We start from the raw sequence: 12,196 nt of genomic DNA, 5'->3' as shown, positions 1-12,196 counted from the left end.
TAAAATAATGAAGAAAATTGAAACAAAGTAAAATAATGAAGAAAAATGAAACAAAGTGAAATAATGAAGAAAAATGAAACAAAGTAAAATAATATTATGAGGAGTAGGTGGTCGGGGGTACAGTCAGAAAATAAACAAGTTTTCTTTTATTTGCGGATCGCACTCCCAACCATCTTCTCCTCATATTAGTCTACGGTCAACTATTAAAATCCCAATTAAATAATAGTAATGATAATAAAGTATTTATAGCTCATGTAAGTCAATATGTCACACTTTATTACAATTTGGGTAATCATTTACTTAACCATTATAGGGCCAATTATGAAGGATGGTTAATTGAACATATTCCGTTTATTCTGAATCTAACAGAATAATAAGTTATAATCGATTTAGATATAATATACTGATGAGAAAAATATATAGTTTAAAAAAAGTTATTTACATAGGCAAAATTAACATTTGGTATAAGGTATATTTATTTACATCAAATATCAACATATATTTCATGATTATGAGTATAGATCTACATAGCCATTTATATTTATATATATTTATACCGTATTAAATTTACATTTTAACAATGAACATTTATATATAAAAACTATTCACAGTCATTTGATTATAACCAATTACGACCTATAAGATAAACATACAGGGCTTTGACTAACAAAACTAAAAAGTATTCTACTCCGTCACTTCATTCTGACCTAAAACAGTACATTAATGCCTCTTTCCTTAATTTGCATATTTATAAGCAATATACATCTTTGGTATATATTTTGAACACACGTACAAGGTTTTTCTTTTGTTATTTTCACAAATAATTACACAAAATGTGTACGGAGGGTTTAACTTACATCAGTCATACAAGGAAATATATAATCTATTCATATATATTTATGTATTTATATTTTTACACATTTACAAAATTTAACAAATAAATTCAGTGTTCAGTAAGAGACACAAAAACAGTTATCTACATTGATCCGTATACACTTAATTATAAGACTTAAGAACAATCTTTACAATATAAAATTTGTATATAATTTGTTTCCTGATGTAAACAATAATAAAATATATTCATATGATTGAGGTAAAACATAAACTTCAATAGAATGCCAAATAGAGATCAACAAATAAGAGATCATATAAAAATGATCACAAAAATAGAAACAAGAAAATAATAAACAGAACTTTTATTCAAATCTGTAATCAATAACTCACTAATAAAAACTAATGGTTCAAACAAATGTCTCAATACTAAAATAAACAAAGTACTTATAAAGATTAAAATATAATATTTTAACATAGTGGAATTAACGAAGTGGATTCAATTTTCATATGGTTATAACTAAGAAATAAACAATAAATTTCAAATAGATAGTAATAAGAATATTTTAAATACATGAGGAATGGCTGAAAAACACCTGCAGTCATATTCAACATGTAAGGAATGACTTTAGAAAAAGAAAAAAGAAAAACTTAAAGCTTAAAAGATGACAAGCATTAATAGGAATGTAAATCTTAAGTGTTAAAATACTGTGATTAGTGGGCTTGATATGGCTCCCCTTTAATCAGTGAATTGGGGATGTGATGGGCGTAATTTGGTTGCATATAATTGTTGGAGCTAGAATCAAACAGAGACATCTTCAAACGTTTATTTTTAGCTCTTCTATTTTTGAACCAGAATTGAACATTTTTAGGTTCTAGGGGAGGAAACTTCTGTCTGTAAGGCATTTTATTAAGATCTTCTGTGTATTTAAGAATCAATGCATGTGATGGATGGGTATTCATCGCAAACCATTGCTCAAGCCTTGGAACTTCGCTCACTGGATCTATGAAAGTCCGGTTACGCTTCCTTCTCTCGTCTGCGAGGTTGCTCATTCCAGCATTTCCGGCCTGTACGTTGTTCATATTAGGGAAATAGGGAGACATGTACATAATAGAATGCCCGTAGATGTTGTTTGGAACCATAGAAAAGTTCGGGCTCCCTTGACCACCTGACCCTCCTCCTGAATCATTTTTCATAACTAACGATTTATAGTCTTTATCAAAATCCTCTTCGTCATCATCATCCTCATCTTGTGAAATTTCTCCTTGGTCGTCTTTGTCTGGATTATTGTTGTTATTCGTGGTGTCATTAATTGAATCTTGTACTTGATTCTGGGTTTCACTTCCTCCTTCCACATCCATTCCACTGCCATCCTGAATCACAAAGAAATATATATTAGTTAGCTTAGGTTCAATAAATACTTGAAAATTTTCTATTTATAAAACACGTTTTTAAAATATATGAGGTGAGTTACGACAAATGTAAAAATGTTTTGTTTTTTTAAATTTGTTTGGTAAGAAAAGCTCATTACCTTATTATTATTTTTTTTGTGTGTGTGTGGTTCTTGAGGTTCAATCAATTATAAGATAACTAACAATATTGTAGCAACGTTTCAAGACATAATTATTCTCATAGTTTTACCCAACGATAAAAAAAAAATTTAAAAACAGTTTTTTTGATAAAAAGATTTTTATAAACAAATTATTAAACACTAAAATGTACTGAACACAAATTAAGATTATTGAATACAAATATTGTTTATCAATTATTTTTTAATTGAGTGTTCTATATAACTGTAATAACCACTTGGAGGTTTGCAGTAGAACTGAGTAAGAATGAAATGGAGAAAGTTTAAGAGTAAGTTAAAAAAAATCCTTTCATAAAAAAAGGTTTTTTTTTATCATTGTAGGGCATCCACTATGAAAACAATCAAGTCTCGAAACATCGCCACAATATATAGTTTTATTACAGACTGAACCTCAAGAATACCAAATGTGTGTATATATTATTTTATAGGGACATCATTAACTTAAAAGTAAGAATAATATAGCACATTAACATCAAATATCATTAAGATAGGGGTTCATCATTTTTTTATATTGAAAATATTGACAAAAAAAATTTATCAACTGTCATGAAAATTTTCTTTTTATTTTATATTTACTTTAACATTATTTATATTTAGTAAAATTCATTACCCTTTTCTTTTCTTTTTTTACTAAACAGTAATTAAATGACTATTTAATAGAATGAAAGAGTATTAATTTAAAATTTATGCTTTTTATATGAGAATTTAAATAAATAAGAATGACTTCAAATTCTAAAGTAAACAGTAATACAGTAAAGTAAATTTACATTAATTATGATCGAGATAGGGATTGATAATTTTTTTTATATCAAAAATTTTGACATACATTTGTAGGTTATCTTGATTCACGGCTTATTGTTCACGCCAAACTATATTTATTTATAAATTGTTGTAGGATTCAATTTAATTACATTTTATTTTTATTTGTATTTTTTGATAGAAGTTTTTATTTTAAAAGGAGTAACTGTGTTTATATTTGTGTTGTAATAGTTAAATGCTAGAATAAAGGCCATAAGGGATTATTTTGCCTAGCAACAAGGCAACAATCTACGGTTTAAAATCAGCTTGCCCGTCAGACGCCTTTATGTAGTTCATATAATCTTGTTACCGGATCCTGTCTGCGTAAATTGTGTGGTGTCTGAATATTTTATTTTGATTGCAAATAATAATAATATTTACTGCATTCATGTGATCAGTTTGGTCGAGTTTTGAATACTGAATGCATTGGAGATTCGGTATTGGCGTGGGGTCACAAACTTTTGAACAATTTGGAATTGGTAACATCTTCCTCTGACCTTTCGTTGCGGAAAAAACGGCAGTTATTTCACACCAATTTTTTATTACTTTAATGTAAACTGTGTATAATTACGAGTCTAAATTTATGATGTTAGCCAAGTATAGGTACGGGGGACAAAAAAATTAAGGCTGTTTAAAAACGTAAATAAAAATAAATTTTTCGTTCGGATTTCTATCTCTTTAAAAACCACCAACATCACTAGAAAACCTAAAAGATCATCCTATAAATTAGAGTAAATTTGCTAAAATATGAGCCCTAATAGAGCTATTTCCCTATAGTTTCCGAGATATAGCTTTCAAAAAAGCAACATTCCATTAAAAATGTACTGAAAGATTATTAGTTAGTGAATTTATTTTGAGTTAACTATATCTCAGGAACCATGACGTACAGATGTCTATTAGCACTCAAATTGAAGATTGTTAATTCAATAATTATGAGGATAAACGTCATAAACTACTTTATAGTACATAAAACTAGCTTTAATAAACATCTGTACGTCGAATAGGTGTTAAGTTACTGATTTTTCAAAATAAATTCACTAACTGCCGATTTTCCAGAGTACTTTTCATGAAATTTTGCTTTTTGAAAAAAGCTATATCTCGGGAACTATTGAACGTAAATAGCTCTATATGAGCTCATATTTTAGCAAATTTACTCTACTTTAAATGATGTTCTCTTAGATTTTCCTGTGTTGTTAGTAGTTTTAAAGATATAGAGCTTCGAATGAAAAAAAATATTTTTTTTAACGATTTGAAACAGCCGCCATTTTTTATTCCCCCTGCCTATATTTGGCAGACTCATTAATTTAGACTAGTAATTATACAGTTTTCATTAAAGTAATCAAAAATCGGTGTGAAATTGCTACCTCTTTTCTGCTCTTGGGCTCTTGTACTATCAGGACTCATCTCGTCACTGACTTATGCGAGTCGTCATACAATATTTTATTTTATGTATTCATTTTTTAAAATTTGTTTATTCTTTTTATATCATTTTATTAATGTATGTTTTATATAAATAAATGTTTATACAGTGAAGTCTCACTTATACGAAACTCACTTATACGAAACATTCAGTTATACGAAGGAAGGTTTGGACCCGTTTTATGTACTATTAGTAAATTTTATTCAGTTCTATGAATTTTTGTTTCTTCCGTGGAAAGACAAAGGACGAAAAATACCGTCAAAAACGAAACAGTAAACAACTTTTTTCCTCGAATAAAATCCGGTCCCAATGACTCTTTATGTTTATATTCTACTCCCTAATGTATAATAATAAGCTCGAACGATTCCGATTCAGATGACGAAGATCCTTTGCCTCTTCCATTTTTGCAGAAGCTTTTGAAGCATTTGAAGTTGTAAAACGTTTTATATATGCGAAAGAAATTAGCGAGAAGGAATCTACCACCTTAACAGAATGCGAATGAATGATGTATTCAGCCAAAAGCAACATGAAACAAACAAACATGACAATTTTTTTTGTCAAAAATTAAAAAATTCGGATTAAAGATAAATTAAATTTTTATACAATAAATTTTTTTTTCCACTTTACTTTGTTTTTCTTTCAACTGCATACAACATACGTATATGTACCTACTAATTACGAGGAAAAAAATCTCAAAAATATATATACATGATATTTATTGCGTATTCACTTACACGAAATATTAACTTATCCGAAGAATTTTTGGTACCCCCTCATATTCGTATAACTGAGACTTCACTGTATTCCAAGCCATTTTTTTAGTAATTTAAAGATTTTCTTCTTTAAAAACCTTATACTTAGCTTAGAAAATTATACTCTATCTTTTTTTTTTTTTTTTTTTTTTTTCTTTTCTTTTTTACTTTGATGTTAATATTTGATAAAATGCATTGCGTAGTGATTTTTTTTAAACCAATAATATCCCAGAAACTATTGCGATTTAATGACTACTCAATAATATAAAATCTTACATGGTTGTGATCTGCAGAAGGCAATGGAGATTTATCAGGCTGAGGACTATTCTGCGGAGAGAGCAAGGGTTCCATCGTCTCAGCTGAATCCTGGTTTAGGCTGCCCGGGCTCTTTGCAGCGCCAGCTTCACTGGGGCTCTGGCTGTTACTGCGGTATCCATTTAGCATGAACTTATATGCTAGGGCTCCAACAAAAGTAAAATAGTAATTTTAATAAAGGCATTCAAAATTAGTAATAAAAAAAGTACTATAAAAATTATTATAGTTGTATTATTATTAATAAATTATTAAATACTAATTAAACTATACTATACAAATTAAAATTATCAATTATTTATAAATCTATCTAAATTAATCATTTTTATTTAATCTATGCATAAATAATGGTCTCCCACAGGGTTCCCGTTTAAGTCCCATTCTATTTTAACTTTTTCATGAATGATTACTCAAGGTCTAAATCGTTAATATTGCTCTTTTTGCTGATGATACAGCTATTTATATTCTATAATAACACAATTGTTAATATGCTAAAAGGTGCTTTGAAAAAAATATCTAAACACCTTAAAAAATGGGGATTAGTTTTAAATATTGATAAAACAAGAATCGAAATTGGAAAACAATAGCAAAATTCTTTATCAAATGTATCCATACTTTAATAGTAAATCAAATTTATCCAATAGAAATAAATTAATATTATATAAAGCTGTACCTAGACCAAACTTAACTTATGATATTTAACCAATATAAAAAAAAAATACAAGTATTTCAAAACAAATGCCTCAGAATCATTAATAACTAGAAATATAAAATTACACTAAAACTACAACCCATAGAAATAAACGGAAAAGAACTAAACATAAATAAAAGATATATTTATATATAGTTGACCGTAAAGATTTAAATATAAGTAGATGGTCAGGATTGCGGTCAAAAAAAGAACAAATAGTTCAAAACTATTTTAATGTCCGACGTTTCGCCCCACTTTGCAGGGCTTCATCAAGGCTAAAAAGATACAAAGAAAAGAAAACAGAATATTACAACAATAAGGTAATTTAAGCTAGAATAAATATTATGTAAAAATAAAGTGATAAGAAATTACATACAAATAAAAGGAAGGAAGGCATAAAATAGTATCAGTATAAAATTTCTTCTTCTTTTTTTTTTTTTTTTTACCACAACCCTGACTATCAACTTATATATAAATGAATGATCTTTATTTCTTGTTACCCAATGATATGTATTTTATCCAATCCAATGTAAAATATTTAGTTTTAATTCTATAATGTTTTGGTTCCCCTCACCTCTTCGGTTTGTTTTACTAAAATGTAAAAGGTAAAGATTATTTGCTGATGATTACGCTCAACCGCCAGGTTTTTTCCACAATTTAGGGCACCCATTTATGAGGCTGGGGGGACCCCGAAACCCAGAAGGTTGACAATAACAGAAGTTTTCTACCACAGAGGTATTCGAATCCGGGTCTCCTAGGAGTTGGTAGCACAACGTATTACAACTGAACCATCCCACTCTCCTACTTATATGTATATTTATAATTATCATAGACACAAATGAATATAAAAGAATTATAATTTAAAAAATATACTTTTGGGAATAATACCTGGTGGGAGATTCCTGATTTCAGCTCGTTTCTGAGCTGCGCGTGCGTTTTTGAACCAGTAGACAACGTTATTAACATCCAATAGCTTTCGCCCTCTCCTTGACTCCAGGCTGTTCAGTTCTTTTACAAACTGTTGAATCTAGACAATAGTAATCACAATTATATATATTTTATTTTTTGTTTTATTTGTAATATAATTCAAAACTAACAAATAAATAATAAATAATTTTACCTGTTGTCTACTAGGATGTTGGTTTTCAAGGAACCACTGTTGGAGTTTTGGGAGTTCCAGCTCCGGGTCGAAACTAGTCCTCATCCTTGTTTTTGGCGTAGGGTTTGGATTCTGAACCATCTGCGAAAAGGTAAGTCCTCATTAATATTATTTTAATGATAGCACGCGAATATTTAAAAAATGCATGCAGCTCATAGAAATCGTATCTGCAAATAATTTTTAAAATTAGTCTCTAAGACGCGACACGAAAACGTGATTTTGGCGGTCCTAAGCAGAATTTTAAAGAAATTATTACAAAATATAAAAAGAATTTTATGTTTTAATATTGCGATTAGGTTAAAATAGGTAATAGAAAATACCAAAGTGTAGAATACACACACTCATACTCACACTAACAGAATGAAACCGCGATAAGTTTTTATTATTATATTATTTTAAACTGAAAAATGTAAACATAAATTTGATTCAAAAAGACTTTTTCCTTATTTTTTAAATTAATACATATTAATAAAAAATAAATACAATGAATTTAAACAAATAACAATAATAAAAGATGTAATTATTAAATAGACGTTAAATGTCGTGCAAAAGATTTTCCTTAATCATTTTTATTGATATTCCGTCCTACTGTAAAGATTTTTATTTTTCATGATTGAAGAAGTTTTTCGGGGGGTGCGGTCAGCAAAGAACAACATAAATAAACACAACCATATATATTTATGTTGTTCTTTGCTGACTGCACCCCCCGAAAAACTTCTCCAATCATTAATCTACGGTTTTTATTTTTCATTTATGGAAATTTACAAAAAAAAAGTATATATAAAAAGTAAATTTGTTAAATGTATCAGAATACATGATAACCTTGGGAAGAACAATCCAATGGTGGTACTTCAATAATTAATTTAAATTAAATTAGAATGTCCCGTGACCATCTTTTCAAACGCCTTGTAGGATTATTAGGGATTGCTAAGGATGAGAGATTAAGAACTAATGGGTTTAGATGGGAGAGAATTTTTAAATGAAAGGACGTATATCTATTGCGGGCCAGATCTGCAACATATGGGATGTTAAGGTCTTTATGGACGAGTTCATTTGTTACGTAATAAGAAGCATTAATGATTTTACGGAGGATTTTGAATTTTAATGATAAGAAGGACGAGGAATTTGATGGTCTTATGGATTCTCAAAGCTCAATTGGTCTGATTATCGTATTACATATGAGTTTTTTGTTATAAAAGAGAAGTTTAGAGCATTTGTCAAGTAGGTGTTTTTTTGTAATCAAAATCCACGAGCAGTTTCTTGTTGTTTATGTCTAATATATATCCAAGTAAGTATCTTGTCATGATGGAGTCCTTAGTAGCGATTCTGTTCAACAGTCGTTAGTGGGATATTGAAAAAACATACAGAGATTAAAGTCTCGTAGCCATCTTCTTTTCAGGCACCTCGGAGGATTGTCAGGAATGGAAGAGAATGCAAGGAGTGATATCTGGTCCGGGCTAGATCGGTTACATAGGGAACATTAGTCATTTTATAGAATCGATTCTTCACATTTTTTCGATTTTCTCGAAAACAAATCTTTGTTAGATTTTGATTAATCTGGCCATGTCTGTGTAGAGTTAAATTGATTATCTTTAATATCAGCGAGGTCTTATTCTTATAGAAATAGTTTCACAGGGATTTAAAAATGACTTTTTAAAAAAAATCTTCCTTTAAATTAATTCATTTAATCCTTTAATCTTATTTATGTGATTTTAATTATTTAAAAATTAATAAATCTTATTGGTAGTAATAATACAAAATAAGTGAATACAAAATACAACGAATTTTAGAAATAACTAAAGGAGAAAAGAGGAAAAGTATGAAAATCAGATTCAAATGCGACTTTGAAAGAGTTATTTAATAAAAATTTTCCCATTTAATATATGATGTTTCTCAAATTAAAATTTATCATCAACGAATTTTAAGACTAACATAAAATTATGGAATAAAAACCTTTACCAATTAATCAACAAGTTGTTGAATGAAAACTTAAGAGATCATACTTCACCCTGATTCTGAAAAGTCATTTTCAGCATACTCAATTTGAGTGACTTTAGGTTTTTAATTTTAAATAATTTACAAAGTTATCTAATAGATAAAAATGAATTTTTGTATGTTGGTACTTAGTGCACTGCCGTTCATTCGGTTGTAGTTGGATTTTTTGCTAAATGTTCAGTATTTTCCCAGAAGAATATGGCCCGAATTTTTGGTAAAAACATTTTTTTTTTTAAACAAAATTTATCATTATTGTCACCTAGCTTAAAAATTATACAATTTTTCATGGTTGTTGTATGCCAATAATCGATTGGTCTCTTTCTGAGGATAAGATAAACATATTAATGATTCTACTAAATGATTTTTTATTCACTAAAAATTTAAAAAAAAAAACACATAATAAAGATTCCAGTAAAGTAGGTCAATAAAAAATTTTTTTTGGAAAAGGCAAATCATATTCGTTTTTAAAACCGTTTGAAACCCTCAAATCATTTTTCAAGGAAATTAAAAATTATAAATTTTTAAACTTGATTTGTAGGGTGTTTTCTTCTTGTAAACTTCATTTTACACTCACATAATTTAATGCTCTTACGAGGTTGGGTTTTCTATTAACATTTATGTTACTATAGTCACTTCTTATCACATTATTTATATATTAATTGCTATTTAAGCCATTGGCGGGTCTGCTTGTAATAAATAAAATGATTATGGATATGATGTAGGATTAATCTTTATCTATATATTACTTAGTTTGAAACACATTGGTACTCCATAGATCGTTTTCAAGCTTCTATCGAACCGAATTCCAACATTTTATAAGGATTAGGGTTTCTTAAAAAAAAAAAAAAAAGAAAAGATCCAATAATTACAGTAGAAATGTATTGGTATTTATTAAGTGTTTCTTCTGAGTCGAGCAGGTGACAAGCTTCGTCTTATCTGGAGCCCCTTGAGGGTTTAAGACAACACAACGCAAATAGTCCAGAATTAGGAGGAATTAAAAATTTAGGCGTCTCTTAGGCGCCAAATTGTTTTCTTTTAGTTTCGAGTATTTGGTTGTACACTTGGATTATATGAGAAGAATTTGGAACTCTCGGAGCATTAAAATCTCTACATTATATTTTTTTTAAAAACTTAAGATCAAATTCTTAATTCGGGCAATTCTCTTAAAATTACTCAAGATTTCAAATATGAATTTTAGTTTATTATAATTGGATATTATTTGCAGCAAAATCACATATGTAATTTTCGCTTCTTATTTAACGAAATTTGGCAAGCTTTGTGTTTATCTAGGAAGTGAGCAAGCACAATCTAAGTTACTTTATGAACATTCTTTCTATATGAACGACGAGATAAAATATAAATAGATTTTTTTTCTCTCTCTTACCTATATATGGAATATGTAGTAAGGATTACTATGGCGATCTTGCAAAATTTTGAATTCTAGTTGAACATTCTTTGTCTTATTACATTGAGATAAATTAAGGATAGCTGTTTTTTTTTGTTTTTTTTTTCTCTTACCTATATATGGAATATGTAGTAAGGGATATTATGGCGACCGTGCAAAATTTCGAATTCGATTAGTCCACGGAAATATATGTTTAGAGTTACCCTGAATCCAAATTATCTAGTCCCACAAAATGGTCATGGTGAACAGCCTACCTCAAAAAAAGTATGCAACTGATATTATGCATTTAAGGAAAGCATAAATAGCCGATTGCATCGGGAATTACAAATAGAGATAATAAAGGATTACAAAAAAAAGGTTCATGAAGTTCCACTCTCAGTTACCTACAGTTAAAGGAGCAGTGATCTACAACCCGAAGAATAAAGCCCCGGCTGCTACAGGACATCTTGTTATAAATTCTATATTTATCACTTGTTATTGTCACTCTGAAATTTTATTTTATCCTAATTTTTTTTTTCTCTTCATGTTTTTCTTAAATTCACTTAATTTTTTTTCTATTAAAAGTCAATTATTTATTTTTTTAAATCCATAAATGTCATTGTTTTTGTTATTAAGGTTTCTTTTATCTTTTACTGAGAATTATTATTTTATCTTAATTTTTTTTTTTTATTTATAACATTCTATGTAGTTAGGGATGTATCTTGTATGAGACTTTATCCCCTCTATAATCAATTGTTAAAAAAAAAAAGTACCTCTTACATTAACCATGTAGCTCTTACATTAAGGGCCACCAGGCCAATCTGGTGTTACATAAACAAATTAAAAAAAAAAGGAATACGTATGTCTGGGGTGTGACAGACCGAAAGTGTCACTTTATAGAATCCATTTTTCACATTTTTTTTTTCGATTTTCTCGATAGCAAATCAAACTATTTTGATCAATCTGGCCGTGTCTGTGTAGAATTAAATGGTCTTTAATATTAGCGAGGTCTTATTCTCATCGAAATAGTTTCGCAAGAATTAAAAAACGACTTTTTAAAAATCTTCTTTTAAATCAATTAATTTTATTTATTTGATTTTTTAAAAATTAATAATTCTGATTGGTGTTAATAATATATAATAGATGAATACAAAATATTAAAGAATTTTGTGAATACAAAAGGAGAAAATATGAAAATCAGATTCAGTCAGGGAAAAACCGAGACCGCCCGATGTTAGCAGATTTTACGAGTAAGATGCTTCGTT

General features: G+C 28.6%; 1 protein-coding gene across 1 annotated transcript in view; it reads right to left on the bottom strand.

Moving 5' to 3' along the window:
• Positions 1-6: 6 nt before the first annotated feature.
• The window catches only part of dve (SATB1_N and homeodomain domain-containing protein dve), a gene marked incomplete in the record, with an annotated part of 161,152 nt that continues 148,962 nt past the window's right edge, over positions 7-12,196 (bottom strand). The window contains 4 exon segments of the mRNA XM_067047484.1: positions 7-2,205; positions 5,667-5,851; positions 7,282-7,420; positions 7,514-7,633. Coding sequence (XP_066903585.1) covers positions 1,546-2,205; positions 5,667-5,851; positions 7,282-7,420; positions 7,514-7,633 — 1,104 coding nt within the window.

This window comes from Halyomorpha halys, unplaced genomic scaffold (assembly GCF_000696795.3).
Source record: "Halyomorpha halys isolate HHAL.00 unplaced genomic scaffold, Hhal_1.1 Scaffold405.1, whole genome shotgun sequence".
Classification (NCBI taxonomy): Eukaryota; Metazoa; Arthropoda; class Insecta; order Hemiptera; family Pentatomidae; genus Halyomorpha; species Halyomorpha halys.
The sequence above is the reverse complement of the archived record's forward strand: the minus strand, read 5'-3'. Positions and strand labels throughout refer to the sequence as shown.